The sequence below is a fragment of the Myotis myotis genome, unplaced genomic scaffold, assembly GCF_014108235.1.
Source record: "Myotis myotis isolate mMyoMyo1 unplaced genomic scaffold, mMyoMyo1.p scaffold_m19_p_1, whole genome shotgun sequence".
In the NCBI taxonomy this organism is placed as follows: Eukaryota; Metazoa; Chordata; class Mammalia; order Chiroptera; family Vespertilionidae; genus Myotis; species Myotis myotis.
Window position 1 is genome coordinate 203,828,022 of NW_023416313.1, and position 21,358 is coordinate 203,849,379.

At 47.9% G+C, this 21,358-nt stretch overlaps 1 protein-coding gene and 1 non-coding gene across 2 annotated transcripts; one reads left to right on the plus strand and one right to left on the minus strand.

The window, feature by feature from the left end:
- Positions 1-271: 271 nt before the first annotated feature.
- On the minus strand, positions 272-10,586 carry PROX2 (prospero homeobox 2). Its single transcript, XM_036313149.1, has 4 exons — positions 9,244-10,586; positions 4,753-4,860; positions 2,763-2,957; positions 272-1,404 (listed from the first exon to the last, which is right to left on the minus strand). The coding sequence occupies exons 1-4, from the start codon at positions 10,534-10,536 to the stop codon at positions 1,168-1,170; spliced, it is 1,833 nt and encodes a 610-aa protein (XP_036169042.1). The 5' UTR covers positions 10,537-10,586; the 3' UTR covers positions 272-1,167.
- Positions 8,013-8,119, plus strand: LOC118661217. The gene has a single exon (XR_004969211.1). It is a non-coding gene; the product is annotated as a U6 spliceosomal RNA (small nuclear RNA).
- Positions 10,587-21,358: the final 10,772 nt, after the last annotated feature.

A 21,358-nucleotide genomic window follows, 5' to 3' on the forward strand; every position in this document is an offset into this window, starting at 1 on the left:
AGTCACAATTTGCATTGGACCAGCAGGAAAATAGTAAAATGAATGTTGGTTCCATGAATTCCTTTATCTGTGAAAGATGGACCATGGGCTGTAATTTCCGTATGGAGTGGGGGAATTGCCATTTCTCTGTGTGATGCTGTGTTTGTCCCAGTTGTGCCACTCATCATGTGAGGTTTGTACAGTCTGTGCCAGTCTCCTGTCTGGGCCTCCGTTTCCTCCTTCCTGATCGAAGCAGGGTGGGTGGGATGACCTCCTAGGGCCTTTCCTAGCTTTTGCATTCTGAAGTGCAGCTTCTGCACATAGGAGGTGAGGGCATCAATTGGTCAACTACAGACAACTTGGATTGTCCAGTGGATAAACCCTTCAGCAGGCAAATGTGACCAAACAGCAACACTCAAGTCCAGCAGAAAGTTTGTGTTGGGCTTCCTGGAATGATCGGAGGACATTCTGGGTGGGGAAGCACTCCTAAGTGTGGGCAGGGCTTGTCGGGCGGCAGTGCCCCCTCCGTGCGGGTGCTCCCTGGAGGTGGCCTGCTGAAGATCATGACGGGCAGCGTGAGGTGCTCAGGAGACAATCTGGCACCCGAAGGTCTTGGGTTCCTCCACACGTCTGACTATCCCTACCAACCCAAACGCCCTAGCCTTGTACGTTGGCGAGTTATGTCACTTCTAAAAAGTCTGCTTGGTTACTTTTTTAAAAAAATGAAGACAATATCTCCTTTTCGGTGTAAAAAGCTTAAGATAATGTATTTTCAAGTGTCTCGCAACTAGGTGGAGCTTGACCAATAGGTAACTAAAACCAGCAATTTGTAAAAAACAATAACAGACAAACCAACTAAGTTAACCTTATGTGAAAGCCACGGGGGAAAACACTAACGTGTAGTGAGTATTCACAGAGTATTTATTTACAGATGCAGAGATTACCTGCAAGGTCCCAGGGTCACAATACTTGGAAATAGTAGATTGGGGATTTAAGTCCTCTGATTCCAAAACACCGTTGTGTTCCTTTTACAATATGCTACCAACACACCATTACACTTGGTCTATATTATAGTTAAGTGATTCGGGAAAAGGAAAAAAATGATCAGAAATGGTAGTAGTTCTTGTTGGGGGAGGGGGCGGGAGGAGGACTGCACTTATGTCCCTTTTATATCACCACAGCGGCCATTTAAGACAAACCCAGGAAACCCTGGCCAGCTGCTCCTCGCTCTGTGGGATCTTCGTTCCGAAGCAGCTCCTGGGGATAGCTGGGAGATTTGAATATCTCTGGGATGTCACTGTCCAGCTTGGAAATAATTTTATAAATGGGTTTCTTCCAGGAAGGATCTGAGTCTTTGCCTGCGGAGACAGCCCTGAAGAACTCCTGTAGCGTCAAGCTGGCGACTTCCAAGAAGCAATCCGGGACCTGCATTCCCAACGAGACACACAAGAAAGAGAAGACCTGAGGCTGGGAAGCCCTGGAGCCCTGCAACCTCTCTGCCCGGCGCTCCTGTTCCCGGGGCGGCTGATAAGAGCACCCCTGCTCTACTGGGCCCTGATTCTTGCAGCCGTAGGAATCCCCTGCTCCCTCATCGACTACAAACCGTAAAAGGCTGTACCAATGGGACAGCCCTGGGAGAAAGCCTATTAAGGACACTCCCTTGGTAGCAGGAGCTGATTCCACTGATGGGAGACATTCTTAAAGTGGGAAACTCTGACTCTGATTGACCTGAAACCTGTGGTTCAAAAGAGGTGTTTAGCATTCTTTTCCTTAATGCACACCATGGGAAAGAGTGCCCCCAAGTTTATGACTGTCGTACCTCATCCCACCACCTTTAGAGGCTGAACCCATAGGCCTTGGAATCATTTCTGCTTCCAAAATCAACCATGAGGTTGAGGGGGCTAAAGAATCTGTTCCAGGACCGCACTCCGACTTGCACCCACCGGTCCTCCCGACCCAGCCTGGCCCGGGCTTGCCACACTGCATGCCAAGCGACCGCCCCACCTGGGGAGATGCAGCAGCACTGCCTGCCCCACACATCCTGACCCCACGCGCCTCAGGCGGTACAGTCCGTTTTACCCACAGGCCAGCTTAGTTGCAAACATGTTCGGATGGAGCACCTGACCAGCACATGCCAGCGAGTCTTCCCTTTCCCGGAGGTATCAACACACTGCTCATTGTGATCACAGTCAAGTGAGAAGTCAGAAGAGGCGAGTGAGCCGGGTGACCAGACACAGCTGGCACCTGCAGAGCTGTCGGCTGCACGCAGGGAAACGTGTGTCCGGATGCGGAGTTCTCTTAGGCCACTTGCTCTCCCTTTACTGATGCCTTACCTCTAAGGTGCTACCACAGGACTAAGAAGCTTGAATATCGTTTGTTCATTATTTCCAGAAAGGATTTGAGATGACTTGCCGTGGGAGGCCCACAGAGAAAACTGTTCAAGTGAGAATAAAGGTAAGAACCAAATGATGGACAGAAACTGTTGTAAAGAAAACTTGGGCCAAGTCTAGGTGCTGCAACTGAGCCCAGCATTTAGTCCTGGGCCTCCTCTAAGTTGATAATCACGGAGGATTAAGCCTAAAGTGGCATAACACCTGGCAGACCTCTGCTTATTCAGTTTGCAGCATCCACCTGTTGCCTAAGAGAAGCGATGGAAACTAATCTTTGCAGATGGGACAGAGGTTAGCCCGGGCTGCCCTGGCTCTCAATGATGTAGACAGACACACAGAAGGGGATCTTTTCTAAAACTCCAACCTCATGGGACCCCAGGTACATGGTCTTACCTCAAAGTCATTTCCCTTGTTATAGTGCATATTGAGAGCTCGAAAAAGCTCTGAGTCGCGGAGAATCACGAGCATTTTGGGATTTGTGACGCCATCTGAAATTGCCTGCCGGGCAGATTTCTCCATTTGGATGTAATAGAACTCTCGGAAGTTGCTGAACCACTTGATCATCTGGGAGGTGATGCAGCGGTTGAACTGCACAAGCAACAAGGTCCATCCGTCAGCCATTTACCACCAGGTGCTCGGGGGTAGAACTGTCAGCATCCAGTTCAACAGCAGATTAATCAGAATGGCTTCAGCCAACATGAGAAGGGCCTCCTTTGAAAAAGAAGTCATGGCCCTAGCCCCGTGGTCGGCAAGCTGAGGCTCACGAGCCACATGCGACTCTTTGGCCCCTTGAGTGTGGCTCTTCCACAAAATACCACAAAATACCACATGCGGGTGCGCATGTACAGTGCGATTGAAACTTCGTGGCCCACGCGCAGAAGTCGGTATTTTGTGGAAGAGCCACACTCGAGGGGCCAAAGAGCCGCATGTGGCTCGTGAGCCACAGTTTTCTGAGCCGCAGTTTGCCGACCACTGCCCTAGCCAGTTTGACTCAGTGGATAGAGCATCGGCCTGTGGCCCAAAGGGTCCCAGGTTCGATTCCAGTTAAAGGCACGTACCTTGGTTGCAGGCTCCTTGGGCCCTGGCCCTGGTTGGAGGCAACCAATCGATGTGTTTCTCTCACATCGATGTTTCTCTCTGTCCTTCCCACCCCTCTTCCACTCTCCCTAAAAATAAATAAATAAATAATAAAATAAAAAATCAATGGAAAAATTTCCTCGGGTGAGGATTAACAAAAAAAGAAGTAGCGGTAGCAGCAGCCATGGCTATTTTCTAAGCCTATTCAGTCATGTACAGAAAAAATCTGGATTAGCTGTAGTGCCCACTAGAAAAAAAATGTTTTTTGATGTCCTAGATTTATGAAGGTTTTTCACCCATGAAAAGCTTGCCATGTGACTTTGGGAATGTCCAGGGTCAAAGCCAGTTTGGTACCAGCTTCTGCTGTGCCTGGGCCAATTGCATGGCAGCCCCAGAGCCTTCTGCCAGGTAAGGGGCCAAGGGAAGGAGTGAGTGTGCAGATCAGAGAGCAGTTTATCAGCAACTTGGAGTTGCAGAATGAGTGGAAATCAGAGCTTGGTGTAGGGATCAACCAAGCAACAACATGAGGGAAAGACATGGGAAAGGCAAAGGAATTACATAGATACAAAGTATTAGCCCTAACCCAACACCCAAGGAAACGCAGGCCCTTAGAAATTCTATGGCAGTGGTTCTCAACCTTCCTAATGCCGCGGCCCTTTAATACAGTTCCTCATGTTATGGTAACCCCCAATTTCACTGTTACAAATTGAACATAATTAAAGCATAGTGATTAATCACAAAAACAATATGTAATTATATATGTGTTTTCTGATGGTCTTAGATGACCCCTGTGAAAGGGTCATTTGACCCCCAAAGGGGTCGCGACCCACAGGTTGAGAACCACTGCTCTCAGGGACCAGACAAGGTCTGGTTCCAACCATCAGAGCTTGATTTTCCTTGATGTCACACTTGATCTGAATGTACCTCACTCCCTTTGAAACGCAGCTATTTGAATGCCAGTTCAACAGTGTCCGACTCTGTATATTCCGTCTTTTTCACAGTGTCCTCGGCAAAGACAGAACATTAGGCCAAAGACCCCATTTACTAATGTTTCTCACTGCCCCCCGCTTCCTCCCCACGTGCTTCTGGGTTTATCTACAGCTCAAAAGCTCAACTTTCCTAGCTCAAAGTTATTCACGATTATTCAGCCAAGTCTCACCCCTGACCTGGAAATCACACCAGTTCGGCCAACATTAAGGGAGCTAAGGTGCGCACATGATGGCCTGGCACTTGCCTCACACCTCACACGGGGCGACCCCAATGCCACTCGGAGTTGTGGAAGCTGACATTCAGTAGGATGACTTACCTGGACGTCGGGGAAATACACCTTCAGGAGGCTGGAGCTGGGGTAGCGTGTGAAGAAAAACATTAGTTTGGCCTTCTTCAAGTGACCAGGATTTAGACCCTCCTGGATGTATCCCCGGGTCAAGGAAAATGAACACCAGTTTATCAAATAATATCAGCAAATTATCCAAACAGTGAATTAGTTGTCCTGTTCCTTATGGTTTTTATTTTTATTTTGGTTGAATCATGTATTTGCTCCATTTCTGTGTCTCTGACAAGTCTGACACAGTAAGCTGTTTCTTCCCGGGTGCTGAATACCGTATATGACAGCACAGTTGCAGAATTTAAAAACCCCCTTGACGTGTAAAAGTTCTGTGGCGTAAATAAGTTTGTTGTACTTTGCATGTGCTTTCAGAATAGGATGGGAAGAGATGGCAGCTCTTTCCCAGATAAACCATTTTAAAACCCCAAGATTTCCTTTCCCTTCTGCCTCAGTTTCCTCATCTGTAAAATGAGAAGAGTCAACTCGATGGTCCCCATTCTCACTCTCATAATTGCCTTTGCAGCGTTTAAGCCAACAAGCGTCTAACCCAGCTGTGGGCAAACTACGGCCCGCGGGCCGGATCCGGCCGTTTGAAATGAATAAAACTATTGAAAAAAAAGACCGTACCCTTTTATGTAATGATGTTTACTTTGAATTTATATTAGTTCACACAAACACTCCTTCCATGCTTTTGTTCTGGCCCCCCCGGTCCTGTTTAAGAACCCATTGTGGCCCTCGAGTCAAAAAGTTTGCCCACCCCTGGACCAGACAGTAGCAGGTCACTGTTGACTTTGCCTCAAGGAACTTGAGCTGCTGCTCTGCACCTGCTCTCGGTCCACCTGGAAGGACGTCCCTCCTCCTTCCTGTCTCAGCTCAGCCGCTTCCTCCTCGGGGAAACCTCTCCTTGTCCATTTCCTGTCCTTACCCTGGGCTACCCAGGCTCTTTGCACATTCCTCTGTTGTAGCAATGACCTTATTAGAATTTTCACTGAATGTTTGTCTCCCTGTTTAGACTGTGAGCTCCTCAGGGGGCAAGGACCTTATGTTTTCATCTTTGTATTCCACGTGCCTAGCCCAGTGCTAGGAACATAGTAGGTGCTCAATAAATGTTTGTTAGATAAAGGAATGAGTGAATGATTAAATGGTCAACCTTAATCCACGCACAACTAGGGAAACTGTCTTCCAACCCATACCTCAGTCCTTCCTCTTTAACAAGATTCCTTCCCCTTTAACAAGAGCAGGGAGCTGTGACATGACTGCCTAGAGAGGGAGGGAAACGAAGTGTTTTGCACAGGAATACTAGGCATTGCCAGGACAGTCCCAGGGCCGGGTGAGAAGCTTTACACAGAGGACCTGGGAGCTCTCGGGTCCGGGAGCTAGAGCTTTAAGACTCCTCAGTAGGATATGCAGGTGTAGCCAAAGGAAACCAACCGATTAGAGTTCTAGCTGGCCTGGCACTCAGGCTGCTTCCTGAAGCCCCTTGCTGCCTGCCTCATGGGCACTTCTTATTCTTCTCATAGGTTCACACATGCTGTGGAAAGAATCCTGGACTTGGGAGTCCAAAGACCTAGTTTCAGATACTGATTTTGCCACCAGCTAGCTGTGTGAGTTTGGGCAAGCCACTTACCTTCTCTGGGCCATTTCTAAATGTAGAATGTAGTGGTGACAGCTTGGCAGTCAGATCCTGGGTCTGAGTCCTGGCTCTGCACGTGTCTGTCTTGGGACTTTGTGGGCAAGTTCACTTTTCTGCCCCACTCTCAGATACCGGGTCTAACTGTCGTGCCCACTAGAATGCTTGGGGCCCACAACCTCTCATCTGAAACACTGGCCAGATGGAGGCCAGATTTCAGAATTCTGTTCCTTCATGCAGGTCATCTGGTCTGTGTACCATATGTTAGTTAACCCCACAGCAGAGGCTGTGGCAGCCGTCTGTAATCCAATACATTAATATTTCCACAGCAACATGGATTTCTACACTAAGTGGGATGATCTGTAAGTAACTTCCAATCAGAGCAGGCCAGGTTTGCCACCAAAAACAAAGCTCCCATCAGCCTTAGGGAAAAGAAATCATAGGGATTTTCAGAGCTTTTCGAGTTTCAGAATGTAGCTCAGTGGTAGTGGACTCGTACGTGGGAAATGCTGGCAGCAGTGCCTGCCACAGAGAAAGTGCACAGCAAATGCTACCTCGTTATTAGCTGCTAATCACACCTGCTTCACCTATTTCAGGGGGATGTCGTGAATGTGAAAGTTCTTTTAAAGGTCAGAGTTATCTTGCTCTTAAGTAGCTCTCATGACGCACAGGAGTAAATCTCTAATGCTGGAATGTGGGAATATTTGGGGGGTCAGGATGCTGCCTGGGGGCTCCAAAGCATTCCAAAGGTAGCCAAGTACCTCACCTGTGCAGCCAGGCCCAGCGCATGGGCCCTGAAGCTCTCTGAGCCCAATCCTCATTTCACAGGGCAGGGCAGGCGCACAGTAGGTGCTGGGGAAGATCAGCATGCCCCTCCCAAGGGAAGCACAGCAGAGAATCTTTGGGGACTGAGTTCTGAGTTCTTGAGTTTCTTCCACCACTGCCTGACCTTCACAGGGAGTCTTAACCAGACAGGTAGCCTTTCTCACAGGGTGATCGCCTAACAAGAAAGTCTGTCTATGCTAATACCTCTGTAGCTCCAAGATCCCCTGCTGCCTGCAAAGGCAGTGGGGGCAGGTGACGTGTTCTTAGCATTGGTTTTATTGTTGCTACTGCCTGCCTGGAAAGCACCAGGCAGCACCCAGCTTTGGGGTGTTCCCAGCATCTGTGACCAGCAGGGGGCGCGCATAGCATTCAGGACACAAGAGCCAGCCCTGGTGTGGCAATGAGCCGGTCCCACCCCATCCTGCCGCCCTTACTACAGCTTGCCAGACTGTTCACACTGCAGGCACATTGACCTCTGGACACTCGATTCAGGGCCGCCCTTGAGAAGCAGCAGCGTGAGCTCAGCTCACTTTAAAAAGGCAACCCCCCAAAATGTGTTGTCAGGAACTTCAGTCCTACAAGATACTTGTTGGTCACATGAGTGTGGGACTGCATACATTCCCCTCTTAGAGCTTCACATTGGACTTCAGCATGTTAAAGGCTCTGAGAAGTCCTGCAGCAAAGACACTAACCCAGTATTTACTGAAACTACTTTTCCCCCTAAGTCAGCAACTGTTAATATCCGAAGGGAGCTCTACTCTGGGAAACACTATTTAAGAGAGGAGTGCTCTCTTCAGCAGCACATATACTTAAATCAGAACGATACAGAGAAGATTAGCGTGGCCCCTGCACAAGGATGACACGCAAATTTGTGAAGCGTTCCATATTTAAGGAGAGGAAGAGGGAGAGGGAGAGAGAGACGGAACAAGAATGAGAGAGAGAGAGAGAGAGAGAGAGAGAGAGAGAGAGAGAGAGAGAGAGAAGAGCCTGCCTAAAGGTGGCAAAGCTGATGCAAAAGGTCCAGACCCCTGCACACCAGCCTGGCCCCTCAGCCTTCCTCAGGGGTCTCCTCTCCCTCCACATGCCCAACCCCACTTTAGTCCTCTCAGCTGCAGCTGAGACGCTCTTCCTTACACCTCCCAGTTGCCTCAGGTCTAGTCCCGGAGGAAAACGTCTCCTTCCCCATCTGGCTCTGTGTCTGGGCCCTCAGATCTTCCTCATGAATTATCTAGACCAGTGGCCACCAACCGGTGGTCTGCGGATCACTGGTGGTCCGCGAGGTCCCAAAGGTTGGTGAGCGCCAATCTAGACAGTGCAGGCCTTTTGCCTGGAGAGCCAGGAGGCCGGGGGAGCCAAACCTCAGGTGAGGTCATTCCTTTGGCCCTTTCTGCTGAGGTGTGTAGGCAGCTGACAACCAAAGTATGGAGTTCTTCCTTCCATAGGGTACTTACCATATTTTGGAAGCTCATTTGAGTTTAAAAACAAAATCCTTTCAGACCCAAAGCCATTAAGTGAGTAGTGGTAGAATCTGATGCGCCAGGGAGAATGAAGCTTCCCTCCCAGCAGGCTTAAGCCCCAGTGTGGGCACCACTTTCTCGGGAGCCGAATAGCGATGAGCCACAGGGGAGGAGGCCCAGAAGCAGCGTGCAGAAGACCATCAAGAAAGCAAAGCCGCCCTAACCGGTTTGGCTCAGCGGATAGAGCGTGGCCTGTGGACTGAAGGTCCCGGGTTTGATTCCGGTCAAGGGCATGTACCTTGGTTGCGGGCACATCCCCAGTGGGGGGTGTGCAGGAGGCAGCTGATCAATGTTTCTCTCTCATCGATGTTTCTAACTCTCTCTCCCTCCCCCTTCCTCTCTGTAAAAAATCAATAAAATATATTTAAAAAAAAAAAAAAAGCAAAGCCCCCCCCCCCCCCCCTATGCCATGCAATTCTCTGTCCCCACTTCCCTGCCTCCCAGGGTTCACTTCTCCGGGCTGTCACCGGGAGAACGTCCCCTTCTGGTAAAGGATATGTGGACTGAAGGGAACGGGAGCACCTCGGCGGCAGCCTGCAGGCCCCCCTGCTCCATCTTCATGGGGGGAAGAAAGGGCAGCTTCTCCAGACAGGTGGGAGCCAAGGGCACGGGGTGCTGCTGGCTCAACACCGAAGGTCGCAGTCTGACAGCTCCCCAAGGTCGCAGGCCAGACTCCGGGGAGGAGTGACTTTGGGAAGATGTGCCCTGGGGGAGACGGCCGCTCCAGTGACTAGGGGGTCCATGACCCAGGAGCTGACCAAGAATCTGACTTTCCTGCATGCGGGAAGGCACGGTCACGGCACAGTTTGCTGGGGGGCCTTGGCAGGGTTTGGAGGTCATTCTTGGGGAGACAGGGAATCTAGGAGAGTCTAGAGGCTTGGCCAGTGATGAGTTTCCCAGTGGGCACCCAGCCTGGGCCTGGGCCTGGGCCTGGGTCCCCCTGGGCAAGGCGGCCAGCGGGAGGGGGTTTTCACAGGCACCTCCCTCAGGTGAAGTCTCGCTTCTGCCCCCTGGCACCAGCCCCTGGGAGCTTCGGCCCAGCTGAGTCAGATGGCCTGGCGGGTCCAGCAGTACCTTTTGCAACACTGAGTCCACGGCCTGGGACACTGCCCCCGTCAGTTCCTTCCTCAGGATCTCCAGCAAAGCGCGTGTCCCAGAAGGAAGGAACCTGACTTCCTCTGGCTGGTGATCGACCTCAGCCACTCTGTGTTCTTCCACCCCAGGGAGGTCCCCACTGGAACCCTGGTGGCGGCCACTGTCCATGGCCCCGGGCCGCCCACAGCCATCCCTCCGCTGGGCACTCCCGGGGCCAGGCGCAGGGTCCCGGGGCTCGGCCTGCAGGATGTGCTCCTGCAGTCGTCTCAGCTGTTGCTTCAGCAGGCGAAGCTGTTCTCTCACGCGAGGGCCCCTTTTCCTGCTGCCCTGGCTCCCGGCAGGGCCTGGTTTCAGGGGGGGTTGCTGCATGGGAAGGTCCTGCTTCCTCTTCCGCTCCCGGGCCTTCTCTGGGCAGCTGGGGCCGTCCCTGGCTCGGGCACCGCCGAGCACCAGAGGGTTAGGGGAGAGGCACATGCCTCGGATGATGGTCTCCACGCGGGCCCTCTTTGCCTGGATGTGCTCATCCCAAAACCAGTCCGGGTCCGTGAGGCTGGGATTGGAGACCTGGTTCCAGGGAAAGGAGGCGCCTCTGCCCTGCACACGGGGCGATGGGCTTCTCCTCCCTTCCATACTGGGTTCTGCTGGCTGGGGACAGGCCCGGGATGGCGCAGGAAGCAAGCCAGCGTTCGGATCCATCCCCTGCTCCACACTCACTTGCTCGGAGGCTGTGGGCTTGGTTGAAGCTCCGTGAGGGAATCCCTTCTCCTAAGGTCCTCAGCTGGAGGTGCTTCAGCCTCTGGGATACTGGGGCTTCGGAACCTCCCGGGCTGGCTCTGAAATTAAAGACAGGAAGAACGCGGTACATGTGACGTTCAGCAGTGCTTTTCGAACTTGAATGTGTGCACAGGTCGCCTGGGGACCCTGTCAGAATGCGGATGCTGATCCCCAGGTCTGCATGGGGCGGGGACCGTGTCTCTCACCAGCCCCCAGCCGCTGTGGTGCTGCCGGTTTGGGCCCACACTTTGAGGATTCCCAAGAGTGAGTGGTCCTCCAGGGAGGAAGTTCTGCCAGGGCATAGCAATAACACAAGAATGGCAATTAAAAAAACGATGACAGCCTACGGCATAACTGACATGATGCCAAAACCTTCACATCCATCACCTGATTTAATTATCATAACTCCCTGAGGATGTGGTCATGCCTACTTTACAGGTAAGGAAACCGGCTCAGAGAGGTTACGAAGTTACTTGGTGAAGTCATACGGCTAGTGAGTGGCAGGCTGGAGTCCAGACAAGATCTGTCCGATTCAGAGTAACTTTCTTAGTGACTACCTGCAACAGAGTCATCTGGCACTTGTTAAAAACAGCAAATTCAGTAGCCAGTTCTGCTAAATCAGAGTCCCTCAGTGTTGGGTCAGGGAACCTGCCTTTGAAACAAATCAAAAATTGAGAGCCAGCTGCACCGCTCCTGGAAGAATCGGGTGCTGCGTTCATTTGCATGCGCTCGACATTGAACAGCTATTTCGTATGAAGCGCCTCCCATGCATCAGGCCTTCTCTGGGCACCTGGAGAGACAGTGGTGAGCAAGAGCCGCAGAGCTGGCTGTCTAGCAGGGGAGAGAGAATAAACAGTTTATTTTCAGGTCCTGAGACATGTTGAGAAAAAGCACAATAGGGATTGGAAATGAAGGCATGGGGGAAAGGAGGGAGCTGCTGTAGGAAAGGCTGCCTTAGGCTGTTTTAGTCCCACAAAGTTTCAAGATACACTTGCTTTAACCTGGAGGCTTCTGATAGCAGGTCTGAGGCACTTCGAGTTTATGAAACATTTGCACATGTTACCTCATTGCACCTCACACTGGACTTGAGAGCCAGTGTAATTCTCCCAGCTGAGAGTGGCTCTCAGTTCCAAATCTTTTGATTCCAAATCTTTTGCGCAATCACACTTCAGCTACCTCCCTGCAGGTGAAAGGACTTTTCTGTTTGTTAAGCAGATTCCTCCCTTCCTAGGAGAGGTAAATGATTCTCCCCCCCTCTATAAACTTCCCCTCTCCTTTGTTCCTCTTGCACAAATGCTGTCAGGAGAGTTTGCTTTTGTCTTTCCACCTTCATCCTAATGCTTCCTTGGAATTCTCCACCTCAGGCAAATCTCAGCTCTTCTGTAGCCAGTGGGTCCTCGTCGTCGTCCGTAGACATGGCCGTGGCCTCTACCTACAGCCTCCTGGCGCCTAGCAGAGACCCCAACACAAGCTCCCTGTGAGCAGTGTCACTTCGCACTCCGGGGCAGAGGGCGGGAGGGGGCATGCCGCTGGAAGGCCAGGTTCTAGGGTCAGAATTACCAGAAGGTTCTTGCTTTGAGTAAGACATTTGTAAATTACAAACATAAAAACAGATGACTTGAGCCTGGCCTGTGTGGCTTAGCTGGTTGAGTATCGTCTCATGAACCAAAAAGTTGTGGGTTCAATTCCTGGTTAGGGCACACGCCCAGGTTGCAGGTCAGGGTTCGTATGGGAGGCAATCAATAGATGTTTCTCTCTCTCCCCCCTCCCTTCCTCTCTCTCTAAATCAATAAAAATGTATTTTAAAATAATTTTTAAAAATAACTTGACAAATTAATATAACTTAAAGAAATTATTATTGCCAAGTTTAATCTAACATCTTTGGAGTCACTACCCTCAACACTCACCTATGTTTTTTTATAAATTTATTTTAAATTACAGTTGACATACAATATTATTTTAGTTTCAGGTATACAACATAGTGATTATATACATTATGAGGTGATCACCCTGATAAGTCAAGCGCCCTCTGACACCGTACATAGTTATTACAATATTGACTATATCCCCTAAGTGGTACTCTACATTCCCATGACTGATTTTATAACTGGCAATTTTTCTTAATTCCTTTCCCCTTTTTCACTCATCCCCCCAGTCCTTCTCCCATCTGGCGGCCATCAACACTCACTTACGTTGAGCTGTCCTGGGCTTTGTGTTCCCCGAGCATCCAAACTCATTCGTGCCTCATGTCTTTGCACTTACCCTTCCCTCGGCCTGGAAGGCCTTTCTGCCACTTTCCCCCTGATAAACCCCGACTCCTCTTCTAAAACGCACTGCAATGTCACCACCTCTCTAACGTGACCACATGTCTTCCCCTTTAGACTGTGAGCTCCCTCTGTCTCCAAGTAGTGCCTGGCTGCCAACTGTCGCCCAATAGATGTTTGCTGACTCCGTTGAATTAATGGTTCTGTATGTGCTTCATTTACTAGTAGACTGACTTCTCGTATTAGAGCTACTTTATTTCAGATTCATGTAGCACCTACATGGAACAAAGTCAATACAGAGAGAGAGGGAGGAAGCGAGAGAGACCAAACATGTGCAAGAGAGAGTGAGGAAGAGAGAGAGACCACACATGTGCAAGAGAGTAGACCCACACACTTTGCCAGATCTCCCTTGTGGGCATTTAAGGTATGGCTTCTGAGGTCCCATGTAGTCTGTGTGCTCCAGAAGCCAGAACTACTAGTAACAATCAGCAGGAATGTCTCGAGGCCGGAACCTGGAAATGCAGCCAGACTCCACTGCGGTCGGGCACCCAGAGGTGTCTGTGCCCGTCTTGGTAGGACTATCATGGCAACTCTGCATCTGGGCTGAGAAACAGGAAACCTCTGTGCTGGGGGAAGCGTGCTGCCCAAAGCCCTTCATCTGGGTGTGGCGTGAAGCAGCACTGCTCTCTGTTTGAAAATTAACTAGCAGCCCTCTCCCATCCACTGATAAAAGGAGCAATTGCCACAGCCCTTTAAAGATAGCTTTCCTGCTCTTCTTAGATTATGAAAGTAATATGGGATTGTTTTACTTTGCAAATACAGAAATGTATGAAGAGCAAAAGAAAGATGCCTATAATGCACCTTCCAGAAAAAAACCACAGAAAACATTTTGGTGTTCATTTTCTTCCAAACTTCTTCCTCTGTGTGCAGATAAATTTACATAATTTCTTATAACTATATGAATTGTAAAAGCCAAAAATACGGAATTATAGATACATAGTTCTATAGCTTCACTTTTTCCTCTTTCATGTCAATAAATATCAGTCTACATCATCATTGTGAAAGCTGATGAGATTGCATTGCATGGATGTACCCTAATTGATTAAATAAACTCCCTTTGATAGATTTGTTCCTGTGTTTTCACTATTATAGCAGTCGAGGCAGCATAGCATGAAGATTGAGAGTCTGGGCCTCTGACTCAGGTTGCCTAGACTTGATTCCTTAGGGCCACTTACTAGCTTTGTGGCCTCTCTGTACCTCAGCGTTCTCATCAATAAAATGGGAATAACCATAATACCTACCATATCACAGGGTTTCTGTGAGGAGCCAATGAGTTAACGGATGTTAGGTTTTTAGAATAGTTCTTGGCACCTAGTAAATGGCTGATAACTGTTAGCTGTTCTTACGAGTAAGAGTCATATTGAGAGAAACACTTCTCTATCTACCTCTGTGGGAACTTATCCTATCATTTCCTTAGGATTTCTTTCTAGAAAAGGAAATTCTGAGTCAAAGATGTTAAACATTTTGTTTGTTGCCCAAATGCCCTCCAGAAATGTACCAACTGTTTGGGAGTGAGGATGAGGGACTGATGAAGAACTTTCCATTTTTACTCTGCATATTTCTGTATTAATTGAATTTTTAGAAGAATGTTTTCATGCCCTAGCTGGTTTGGCTCAGCGGATAGAACATCGGCCCACAGACTGAAGGGTCCCGGGTTGATTCTGGACAAGGGCACATATTTTGGTTGCAGGCTCAACCCCCAGGCCTGGTTGGGGTGTGTGCAGGAGGCAACCAATTGATGTGTCTTTCTCACATCGATGTTTCTCTCTCTCTGTTTCCCCCCTCCCTTCCACTCTCTCTAAAAGTTCAATGGAAAAATATCCTCAGGTGAGGATTAGCAACAACAAAAAATGTTTTCATGCATTATTTGTATATATACTTTTAAATGGCCTATTTGTTCTCTTACCAACATATCTATAAAAGAACACATATCCCCTCATTTTCATCAACATTGGGCATTGTCAATCTTTTAAGTCTTTGCCATTATGAGTGTTATCTCATTACTTGTATTTCTTTGATTCTCAGTAGTCTTGCTCACTTTTCATGTATTTTTAGGAAATATTTATGTGGTATACATTATAAAGCAAATATCTTTATACCATTTGAGTTAATAATTCTACATCTAAGAAATAAAATCAAGAAAATAGACAATAACCACAGATTTATGTCAAAAATGATTATCCCAGTATTATAAGAGTAGAGATTGGTGGAATAAATTATAAAGTATGTATCATCTACAAGAGACTGTATTATTCAGCTATTATTTTTAAATCATGTTTGAGAAGAGCTTATAGGATATTTTATAATAAGTGGGGGGGGGGAGAAATTACATACAAAGAAATTAAATACAAATAAAAAAAGATGAGAAAGAAATACATTAAAATGTAAGCAATAGTTCTTTATGGGTGATGGAACCATAGGTAACTTCATTTCTCTACTTCTTTTTCTTTTTTTCCTTTTAACCTTTATTGTTGAAAGTATTACATAGGTCCTCCTTTCCCCATATTAACCTCTCCCAGCCCTCCCCCTTTCTCCCCCCTTCCAGGCCCTCACCACCCCATTGTCTTCTCTATTTTTTTTTTCAGTATTTTCCATATTTTCTATGGGTATATTTTTACTTTTCAAATTTTAAAAAAGGCAACCTTTGCCTTTAGTAATTAGAAACTTGCACTTGAGGGAGAAGCTGTGCACGTGTGGAGGAAATCTCTGTTCATTCTGCTCAATTTTGAAGGGAACCTAAAACTGCTCTAAAAAATTAAGTCTGTTAAACAAACAAAGCTTGCATTTTTCTCTCACTGAGTCTTTCCCAAATATATATATATTGCCGGGCACCAGACATCAAAAGCCTCACTGGAGAAGCAAATTTTGCTACAAACATGAGCACAGAACACTGGGCTCATGAGATTTCTGCAAAGAGGTTACATAGGATTTTACAGCTACAGAGTGTGGCATGAGAGTGAGGGTGAGTGTTAAGTAACAGACATAAGAAAGAAGCCGTGTGTTGTCTCCTTTCAGCTGGCGTGTTAGAAGAAATGACAGGCAGCGTCTGCAAGATAATCATCGCACAGATCACGGCTAACCTGGGAGCCCTCCTCCCTGGGGCCTCTGTGCCCCGCTGTGGGTCTCCCGGGAGACCTCCCAAGCTCTGCTCAAAGGGGTAGAGGGAGGGGTTCTCGCAGGCCAGCGGAGACCACATTTAGGGGACGGCAAACGCCTCTGACACATTTCAGCAGGGCCACCAGGGAACCAATCAATAAAGCAAGGCGGGCTATGGGGGTCCTTCGGTAAGAGGCACCAAGGGAAGCCCCCGAGGTGCTAACTCTTTCTCATCACACACTGATGCTCACTCCAGACGTGTACCAGGAGGGCTATCGTGACTTCCTGATAGAGTTCCTGCCAGGTTTTTGTGGGAACATTTCGTGTTTCTCTTCATTTCCTAGACTTAGTTGGATTCCAATTGCACCAGCCTTGTGCCTACTAGATAACCACCCACAATATTGTTAGGAAAATGCCTTCTCCTGAATCAAACTCTTCTCTGCAGAGGCGACAGGAGCTAAGGGCCCACCACGGGCCCATCATAATAGTGATCACTTAATCACACATTTATATCCAAACACACGTTTGTCTGACACACACGCACACACACACACACACACACAGTATTCCTGGGCCATCAAGTACTTCCCTCTAGTCCTTACCAGGCTCGGCAAACTTTAGCTGCCAATGTAACGCTTGTTCAGTAGCACATCTCAGGGTCAGGCAGTATTTTTATGCTTGACTCAGGTGTTTTCATAGACAACCTCATCTCTGTCTCATTCCTTCAGATGGGGCCACTGGGAGGGGTCCTGCATCACCCCCGCATGGACCATCCATCGCTGGCCCAGCCCTGAGAGCTCCCTGCCCCACTGACTGCTGGTGGAAATGGGGAGAGGAGGTCAGACTGACAGCTCAGGCCACACAGTCCTGTCCACCGACAGACATACAATCAAGTCAGAAGCCATTATGGTTGGCGTCCCTGGAGCCTATGGATTTAGCGTTTTTATTTTTATTTTTTAAATTTCTTTATTGATTAAGTTATTACATATGTGTTGTCCCGGGAGCCTATGAACTGCTGAACCATCTACCTACCGGGTGTCAGACCTATGTAGGATGCACTAGCTTTATGTGGCCTTATGAAAGTTAACTTCGCTTCTTTCCCCCCGTTTCTTCCTCTTAAAATGGGGTTGATAACAGTGCTGTCTCCTAGGGTTGTAGTGAAGATCGCATGTAATAACACATGCCCAGTGCCTGCGCTCTCCAGCCCTGATAATAGTAACTTCTGGAAGGCCCCACGGCCCCGAATGTTTGTGCTGGAAGGGACTGAGGGATGGCCTGGTACACTGAGCAGTTTCCAAACTTTTAGATTTCAACCACTGATAAAATAAAATAATGGGACCAGCTTCAGAATGGCTAACATTTTATTTGCCGATAAGAGCACAAAAAATAAGCATACAAAAGACTACAATTTACTATCATTTCTGTTTCGTAAAAGAAAAGTATCTTAACCACGATGTTTAAAAAAGAATGAAGGGCATAAATAAATAAATTTAGGTTTGTAAAAAAACCCATACCTTGTCTATTGTGAAAACCAATGAAAACATCAGGAACCAGTGTTAGGGAACCTCGATCTTCATGCCTTGACCTTGCTCTATGGATGAGGCAAACCAAGCCCAGAGAGATGAAGCGACATGCCGCAGATCACACACAGAGGCTGCGATGGCTTACCGCTCCCTAGGAAAACACCCCTGGATGTCAGAGATCCTTCCACGGGGCTGTGAGGTAAGACAGGTGCCCTGGGCTGTGAGGCAAGAGGTCTGAACTCTACCCCCAGCCATTTGCCCTCAAGCCTCTGCCTTTTCCACTTTGCTGAAATAGGCATGATAATCGCCCCCTCACTCAAGGCAGGTGTGAGCACCTAATGAAGGAAGAGTTTCAAAAGTGCTCGGGGACTTCGGAGTGCGAGGTCTCTGTGGCTGTGGTTCACTTGAAAGGATTTCAGCCAACAAAAACAGATGGAGCAAATACAGCAATAGATCAACCATTGTTAGACCTAGATGATGGGTACGTAGACACTGCCAGTCTCTCCGCTTTTCTGCATATTTAAACATTTAAACAATAAACATTCCATCATTTTTAAAAATGCTCTGGCAAGGTAAAGGGAAGGGATGGTGTTACTCACAGAGAAGATGCTTTCGGGTTGGTCTGAGTCCTGGGCTCTGTGGCCAGGTGGGGTCCGCCACCTGAGGAGATGGAGCGGTCCACCCTTCACCAGCCTTGGGCTCACGGAGCCATGGTCAGGAAGTGATTTTGGTTTCCCTGCTTCCTCCCCAGTCAGGCCTGGTGCCTGTGGCTGGGTGAGGGAAGTCTTCTGCCCCTTCTCAGTGCAAGGCTCGGTCTGACAGCCCCAGCCCCGCTACAGCCATGGGCACTGGGGACAGTGGGGGCTGCCTAGCACAGCCAACCGGTGTGGGGGGCTTATGAATATGCAGATAGAGGCCACAGCTGGTTGGCTGACCCCCTGCCATGTTCCACCCTCCACTTCAACTCATGCCCAGAAAAGTCAGCTAATAGAGGACCCTCCTGAAATGCCATCTCTTCTGTCCTTGCCTACAGACCTACCAGCCCCTTGAAAATCTGGGGATTGAATTACTCAGCGTCTTCCATTGCACTGGCCTCCAACAGGGAGCTCCTGGCTGCTGCTTCCAAATCCCCCAGGGAGGCAGCTCCAAAGTGAACTTCTTCCTCCCTGTTTCCTCCCGAAGATGCTGAAATCAGCCCAGCACCGAAATATGGCGTCTCAGCTCTGCAGGAAGGAGAGGCCCTGTGGCTTGTTCCTCCTGCAGAGGTTCAAACCCTGGTGGGGAGGCTGTTTGCTGGGCCCGTAGCCCCCATCTGTGGCAGAGCTGGGGAGAACTCACTGGCCAGATCACCTACACCTGAACATTATTTGAATCCTGCCATCTTCTCCTTCAGGTTGGGAAGGGGAGTGAGGGTTGTGAAATACAGCAATCAAACTCAATGAACTTCAGCTCAACTTAACATGGATAAAGCCTCAAAACGTAATGTTGGGTGAAAGAAGGAGGTCACAGAATGATACAGGCACTGTGACTCCATTTATGTTACATTTTAAATAGGCCAAACAATGTCTAGATCTTCACTGAGTATTCACCTATCATTATTATTTTTTTTAATATAGCTTATTGATTTTTCACAGAGAGGAAGGGAGAGGGATAGAGAGTTAGAAACATCGATGAGAGAGAAACATCGATCAGCTGCCCCCTGCACACCCTCCATTGGGGATGTGCCCGCAACCAAGGTACATGCCCTTGGCCGAAATCGAACCCAGGACCTTTCAGTCCGCAGGCCGACACTCTATCCACTGAGCCAAACTGGTTAGGGCCATTATTTTTAATTTAAAACTGAATGGAGAGATAGATAGATGGAATCTAAGTGTCATGCATCATACAAAGCTTATTATCTCTACGTATGGAGCCCAGAAATGGAAGGATAGGTTATAGCCCCATCTGCCATTGGTCAATAATATTCACAAATATATAAGCGAGACTGTGAGTTCAGACCACACATACGAATATTGCGGGATTTCAGGTAAGGGAAAAGAGTGCTGCCCTGACCAGTTTGGCTCAGTGGTAGAGCGTCGGCCTGCGGACTGAAGGGTCCCAGGTTCGATTCTGGTCAAGGGCAAGTATCTTGGTTGCAGGCACATCCCCAGTAGGGGGTGTGCATGAGGCAGCTGATCGATGTTTCTCTCTCATTGATGTTTCTAACTCTCTATCCCTCTCCCTTCCTCTCTGTAAAAAATCAATTAAAAAAATATACGTATTTTTTTTAAAAAAAGAGTGCTGTGTGTATTTTCTTTTTAAATCTTCACCTAAGGATATGATTTCCATTGAGTCTAGAGCAGTGATGGCGAATCTTTTGAGCTCGGCATGCCAGCATTTTGAAAAACCCTAACTTAACTCTGGTGCCGTGTCACATATAGAAATTTTTTGATATTTGCAACCATAGTAAAACAAAGACTTATATTTTGATATTTATTTTATATATTTAAATGCCATTTAACAAAGAAAAATCAACAAAAAAAATGAGTTCGCGGGTCACCTCTGACACGCGTGTCATAGGTTCACCATCACTGGTCTAGAGAGAGAAAGGAGAGGGAGAGAAACATTGATGTGAAGGAGAAATGTATGGGTTGCCTCCCATGTGTGCCCTGACTGAGGATCAAACCTGCAATCTGGGTATGTACCCTGACCAGGGATCAAGCCCCTGACCCTTTGGTGCACGGGACGGTGCTCTAACCACTAAGCAATTCCACCCAGGGTGCTGTACGTATTATTTAAGGCGAGCTGACACTCTGTGGTGTTTTTCATTAACTGAGCCATTATTAACCTTCCTAGAAACAAACATTTTTCTTTTATAACTTGAAAGGACACACGTCTTTTCCTCAATTGAAAAAATCGGCAAAACTGAGTATAGTTTAGGACACGTGTGTATTGAAACTACAAAGTGAGGGGGTGGTTAAAACATAATTCAGTGCAGCAGTGGTTAACTTTGGGAGGATCAGCACGGAGGGCCACACAGGGCTTTTCCATTCCTTACGATGGGTGGCGAGTGTGGATATGAATCATCCATCTTATATAAAAACTGCTGTTTGAAATTTTAGCCCTGCTATTTTTGCTCCTGTAAATGCTTGCTTGCTTAAATAATAAGGAAAATAAGACTACTTTCATTCCAGAGAAGCCATAAACCTTTCCCAGATGAAGTTATCAGTGCTGGCACCAGGCCAGGCCTTTGGTTGAGGTCTCAAAACCCCAGCACATAGGGCTCTTTAAGAACTTGCAAAGGGGACCGGAAAACCCCATATTTGGGAGACAAAGAAGGTAAAAAGATATAAATAGGGAAACTTCCTCCATGTTGGGGCCCAGAATTTGAAATACAGTTTTCTGGCCTATGTGTAATAATAATAATAATAGTAGTAATAATAATAATAATAATAAATGTAACTCCATCTCTCTAAGCATTGCTTGGTTCTTCTCTGGTCTTCTGTAAGATATTCCTTTTATTATTTTTCTTTAAACCATGCACATGTATTTATACGCTCTTTTGAATGTATACTTTACAATACATTTTAAACATTCTCTTTTGAACCCTGCCACAACTTACGTTCATAAACTCCTGTCCCCATCGATGATGCTGTGTCCTGGGAGGCTCTAAAGCAGAAGAGGGTGGAAGTCTATTGAGTTGGACCTTGGACTTCATGGAAGTTCATATGCAAATCTCAAGGAAATCAATTCAACCTTTATCCTTTGAGGGGGACTTTGCATACTACTGTATGTGCGTGCGTGTGTGTGTGTGTGTGTGTG